At 57.2% G+C, this 6,000-nt stretch overlaps 1 protein-coding gene across 1 annotated transcript in view; it reads right to left on the reverse strand.

Annotated features, from left to right (window-relative positions):
- Window positions 1-4,125, reverse strand: part of ATL1 (atlastin GTPase 1) — a 31,341-nt gene extending 27,216 nt beyond the window's left edge. Inside the window, 1 exon segment of the mRNA XM_030950102.1 lies at window positions 4,010-4,125. Within this exon segment, the coding sequence (XP_030805962.1) occupies window positions 4,010-4,043 (34 nt within the window). The 5' untranslated portion in view covers window positions 4,044-4,125.
- Between the last annotated feature and the right edge of the window lie 1,875 nt (window positions 4,126-6,000).

Genomic DNA, 6,000 nt, shown 5'->3' on the forward strand with positions numbered 1-6,000 from the left:
CCCTTCTCCAGAGCCTCCACCCCATTTGGGAGATCTGTGCTCAGTTATTTTCCTGCTGTAAACTTCACTTTTCCTGATGGTAAATGGGAGCATTTCTGGCAGGAGCAGAGGAGCTGGGGGCTCTCTAGAGTGAAGTGACTTTCAGAAGTGATCTGTGGGACACCTTGTGCCTCACAGAGCATGACAACACCTGCCCCAGCCTCCTTCCCCTGCTGGAGAAGGTTCCAGTCAGTGATCCAGGGGAGCTGATATAAAACCTGCTGCCTCTGAACATCACCCAGGCCCTAAACAACATTTTAGTGTGCTGTTTGTCACCCATGGAGCAGGGAAAATGCAGCAAGACACAACCAATGCTGCTTCCCACTGCCATGAATCAGGGGGGCAGCCAAGACCAGAGCCACTCCTGGCATGGACATGACACGAGGCAGGACAAGGGCACTATGGCACCACTCCCAGGCAGGCTCAGCCCATCCTGGTTTTTCCCCAAAAAGAGAAAGTCAGGCTGCTCTTGCTCCTGCTCATCTGGTGGGCCCCAGCTATCCCAATTCCCTGTACAACAACCATGGGAGAATGACTTTGGATGAGGACCTGGAGGGAGAGGACACAGGGAATGGCTTCCCACTGCCAGAGGGCAGGGTTAGATGGGATATTAGGAAACAATTCCTCCCTGTGAGGGTGGGCAGGCCCTGGCACAGGGTGCCCAGAGCAGCTGGGGCTGCCCCTGGATCCCTGGAAGTGTTCCAGGCCAGGTTGGATGGGACTTGGAGCAACCTGATCTACTGGAAAGTGTCCCTGCCCATTCCATGATTCTGTAATCACATTCAGCTTGAAATGTTGACTTGTCTCCTCTTTCAGGTCCCAGCACTTCATTTTCTTTTCTCTTCCACAAGCCAGTCACTTGGTTGTGAATATTTCTGGCTTTTTGTGTAAAGGCCCCTCTGTCTGAAACATCTCAGCTTTCCCTTGTCAGGTTCCCAGCATTCAGAGTCACAAAGAAATTCCAGGAAGTGGAAACTGAAAATCCATCATAAAAGGGCAGAAATCAAACAACAAACACAAAGGATGTTAACATGGTTAAAATGAAAAACAACCTACCAAAATCATGGTTTTCTTCTCAGTTTAACCCATTGTGTGCAGTGCAAGATGTGGCAGGGATGATCCCTGGCCTGTGCTGGAGAGGAGCCCCTTATCCTCAAAATAGTTCCTTGGCTTTTCCTGGCTTCCTTGGGGAGCTCTCCTAAATCCCCTATCCACCTTGAAAACCCTCACCAAGAAGTATCTGTAACCTCTGTAATCCCTTTTATGGTTTTAAAACTGAATTCTTGCTAGGTGGACCGTTCCAATTTCAACACAAAAACGGCCATGATGGGAAACATGAGATTTCACACAATTTGTTCCAGTCTGTGCTGTTTAAAGCAGTGATTGGGAGCAGGGATCTCACTGGATCAGAGGGACCAGGCTGCTGAACATCTGCAACTGCCAAGCACAAAGAATTTCAGACAAAAATCAGTGTAATCTAGTACAAACCTCCAGGAGCTGGCTGGACTTCACCGTGCCAAGCAGAACTTGGACTAACAATCCTTATTTTGGGCAAAGCAGGGTCCACTACTCACAGCAAGGAATTATTTGGGATTTTTCTCATCTGCAGCTGCCTCAACCATTCAACTGGTAGCAGTTGTGAGGTCTGTGCACCGCTTGGCATGTTCAGGAAGAGCCTCAAATGAGGCATAACCTGATGCTGACCTTTAGCCCAAGGCTAAATCCCACTTTGGATGCATCACGCACCCCTACAGAGCTCCCGGGGATGTGACAGCGGCCCAGCTATGACCAGGGGCAATCCCACATACTCATCCTAATTTGCTCTGTGAGCTTTAAAAAAGCAAATTATTTTTATGAAACAAAGGAGGGTTACACTAAGCAGCTGCCTGTTTCCAGGCCTGAGTAACTAGGGCAAAGTTTGATCAGTTTCAAAATAGCGTTAATATTTTTAACGACCCATAAGCCCACTTTTAGAACAAAGCAAGGACTTTCTCCTTTCTGCCTTAGTTTCAGGAAAAGCCCAAGGCTCCTCCTTTGCCAGCTGAAAAATGTAGCAGTGGAAGAGTCACCCCATGGACTGATGTCACCACACAATGCTGCAGTCACTGGATGTAAACACAGCTTTCAAGGCAATGAGGTTTTGTTGTATAAATAGAATAAATAAATTTATAAAGGCAGCTTTTTCTTTTTCTTTTCTAGTAAAAAAAAAAATGAAGCATCTCACTCAATTTCTTACTCGCAGCGTCAACCAGCCTGGCAAAAAGCCAGGAAATCCTCTAGGAATAGGTGAATGTCTGTGGGATACAGGGAATTATTCTGAGCTGTGGATGGGTGGCAGCAGAAGGCAGCTGATCCCACAGAGATCCACCTGGATCCACGGACGCTTCCAGATTCTTGCAGAGAAGCTCAGGAAGAGTTCACCCCTCAGTGACACATCACATTTCCCGGCAGCAGGCTGAGAAACGTGCCTAAATCCCTTGCTGGGTGCAGGCTGTACTTCCCAGGATGATGCTTCCTCCACTTCCATCCAGCATCATTTGCATTCCCTCCTCCTGCTCTCGGGGTGTGCAGGGAAGGCACCGGCGGGTGGACGTGTGTGCAATTCCCAGCACGCACGGAGTCAGGGCTGCCACGTCTGTCACACGCTCCGCGAGACAAAGCTGAGAATGGCACCACATTCCCTGGCAAGTTTTCCCTCCGGTTTCCCCAAGGATCTGAGGACCTTCATTTAAGTCACAGCTAAACACGGCACCGATCAACTGAGCTTGGCCCATTTTGTCCCCCCGCTCTATCCCAAAAAAACCCATCACCGGATCAGCAGCTCTCTATCCCAACGCTTCCTCCAGCATGCCTCCGAGCTGTTAATCATTGCCATGGGAAATCCTACGCTCATCTACACAAATTAGAATGTAATTTGTGTATCTAAACATCACAGCTCAGCTCACCCGCTCTGCCTGAGGAGCCGGGATACCGCCGGCACCCGTGAGTGAGCTCACATGGAATTACGACTCCAGAGGAAACGGCAAATTACTCTGCTCAAATAACGGGAACTGGCTGGATAAAATCGGATTTCCTAGGGAACAGCGTGTCAGTGGGAGTGGGTGAAGCCATCCATCGCAGGCAGGCTGAATGTGGAGGAGCCCCTTGCTGGTGCAGCCCACCTGTGGGACCAGCCTGGGCTCCATCCAGGGGGAAGCAGCAGCCGCCGGAGGATCCAGGCGCCTCTGGAGGGAACCGAAGCCTCGCAGGAAGGCAGCACAGAACTTCCTCCTGCCGTCCCCCTGCTCCGCTCCCCGGCTCCCCCGGGATCAGGGGGCTGTGAGGGATGGGTTCAAAACGGGCCCTGTCTGGAGGGTGACTCGACAACTAAATCCTACAGCTTCCAGATATGGGGAAACCCCTCTGGAGGGGTGACAAGGCAGGGTGGCCTTGTGGCTCTGCCTATGGAAGGCGGGGTGAGCGGGATCGCTGTTCCTTGATGAGCTGGGGTGGTGGCTGAGGTGTCATCCCCCATCAGGGGCTGAGGGGACAGCAGGGCCGGGGTAAGGGGTGTCAGGGCAAGCCGGAGGAGCAGCCCAAAGGCTCCCCAGGGAGCTGCCGGGGCTGTCCGGCCCCAGGTGTGTGAGGGGGTCCCGCCGCAGCCAAGCCGAGGGCGGTGACCAGCCCAAGCCGGGGACACCCCGCCTCAGGAGGCCCCGGAACGAGGGGCGCCCCATCCCGCAGCCCCGCTCCCCGTCACGCTGGCGGGGCAGGACGGGCGGACCCCAGGCCCCTCAGGGATAGCTCGGGGGTGTCCCAGACACCCGTGTGTCCCCTCGGCACCGGGCAGCCCCCCGCCCCGCCCGGGCCAGCCGAGCCCCCCGCCCGCGTCCTCCCGCCGCGGCCCCGCCCCGGCGCGGCCCGCGGCCGCCTCAGGCCCGGCATTGTCCGCGCTCCCCCCGCTCCCCCGGTTCTGCCGCCGCCGCCCTACCCCAGCTGCTCCTGTCCCGGCGGTTCCGGGCCATGGCGGCGGCTGCGGGAGGCTCCGTGCGCGCTCCGAGCCGCGCTGCGTCTGGCGGGGCTGCGGCGGCGGCGCGGGGCGGGCGGGGAGCCGGCGGCGGCGGCAGCAGCAGCAGCAGCATCCCCGCCCGCCGCTCGGCGCGGCACCGCGGCACGGCCCGGCACGGCCCGGCCCGCCGGGGCACCCGCCCACGGCACCCGCGGGGCCGCCCCGGCACCGCCGCTCGGGGTGCGCGCAGCCAGGGGGGCCCCGCGGGCGGGGCGAGCCGCACCCCCGTGGGTGCTGAATCCCCTCCCGAGGGGCTGGTGGGTTCAGCACGGACAGCAGGCTCCGACATCCAGGGTAGCCCTGCCAGGGCACTGGGATCGTGAGGGGCACCACCAGCGGCGGCCATGCAGGGGGGTATGGATGGGGGGCTCAGCAGACAGGCTGCTCCAGCATCCAGGTTATTCCTGACAGAGCAGTGGGATCGTTGGGGCAGTCACAGCTGGAGTATCCAAACCTGGGGGCACTGGGTGCACTTGGAAGCACCCACACGCTGGAGACATCCACCACAGGGCAGGGCACCTGGCTCATCTGGGGCACTGAGCACCCCTGTGGGCAGCCACCCACAAGGGGCCATGGCTGGGAGGGGAGCCTGGCACAAGCATGGGAACACCTGGGCTGAGAAATCACCACAGGGATCCTGCCCTGGGGCGGGGTCATCCAGGCCCTGCTCCCCAATCCGCCTGTGCAGGCAGCAGGAGACACTCACTGTGCTCATGCAGATGGGGCACAAAGGATGCAGGGTAAGGGCTGGACTTGGACACCTCTGGGGAGGATTTAAGTGCAGCACAGTTGATAACATAGAATCCCAGAGTGGTCTGGGTTGGAAGGGACCCTAAAGCTCGTTTCATTTCACCCTCTGTCATGGGCGGGGGTCCTTTCCTTTCCTTTTTCCTATCCCCAATGTCCAGCCTGGCCTTGGGCACTGCCAGGGATCCAGGGGCAGCCACAGCTGCCTTGGGCACCCTGTGCCAGGGCCTGCCCACCCTCACAGTCTGGATTCCTTCCCAATATCCCATCCAACCCAGATGAAGCCATTTCCTGGCTCCTGTCCCTCCATGCCTTGTCCCCAGTCCCTCTCCAGCTCTCCTGGAGCCCCTTCAGGCCCTGCCAGGGGCTCTGAGCTCTCCCTGGAGCCTTCTGTTCTCCAGCTCTCCCAGCCTGGCTCCAGAGCAGAAGGGCTCCAGCTCCATGGCCCCCTCTGGACTTTATCCAGCGGCTCCACATCCTTGTCATGTTGGGGGCCCCAGAGCTGGAGGCAGCACTGCAAGTGGGGTCTGTCACAAAAGCAGAGTAGAGGGGAATGATCCCCTCCCTCAGCCTCCTGCCCACCCTGCTGGGCTGCAGCCCCTGCTGTGTTTGTCCTTCTGGGCCCCATGGAGCTTGCCCACTCCCACCAGCTCCATGTGGACCAGCATGGGAGTGCACACACTTGTCCTCAGCTACTGTTTGCCCACACTCTTGATGCCAACAAGCTGCTGGAATCAACCTGACTCTGAAGCCAGAGCCCAGTGCTCTTTGGAAGACAAGTGGCACAGCACTCCAAGATCAGCTGATCAAACTGTGGAAATGTGGTGGTCACCAGAGGGACAAAATCCGGCAGGATGGGAAGAGAGCTGAGCCCCAGACTGTATCTGCAAGAGGAGATTTTGGGCAAGCGCTGATCATTTCTGCACTCTGGCCCACAGCAGTCAGGGAAAGCCAGTGGCCACCCAGCTTTGTTGGATTCACAGGAACCAGCAGGATCTGCTCTTCACTCCTGTCAGCAGGAAGAACACTCAGAAACGAACCCATCTTCAGTTCCAGGCATCTGATGTGTACCAAAGCCATGTGTTGTGGTGCTCCCATTGATATGCTGATACTTCATTCCTGAGTGCCTCCTCCAACACTGTGACTGCCTCCCGTTGGCCTCTTCC

Source organism: Camarhynchus parvulus, chromosome 5 (genome assembly GCF_901933205.1).
Source record: "Camarhynchus parvulus chromosome 5, STF_HiC, whole genome shotgun sequence".
In the NCBI taxonomy this organism is placed as follows: Eukaryota; Metazoa; Chordata; class Aves; order Passeriformes; family Thraupidae; genus Camarhynchus; species Camarhynchus parvulus.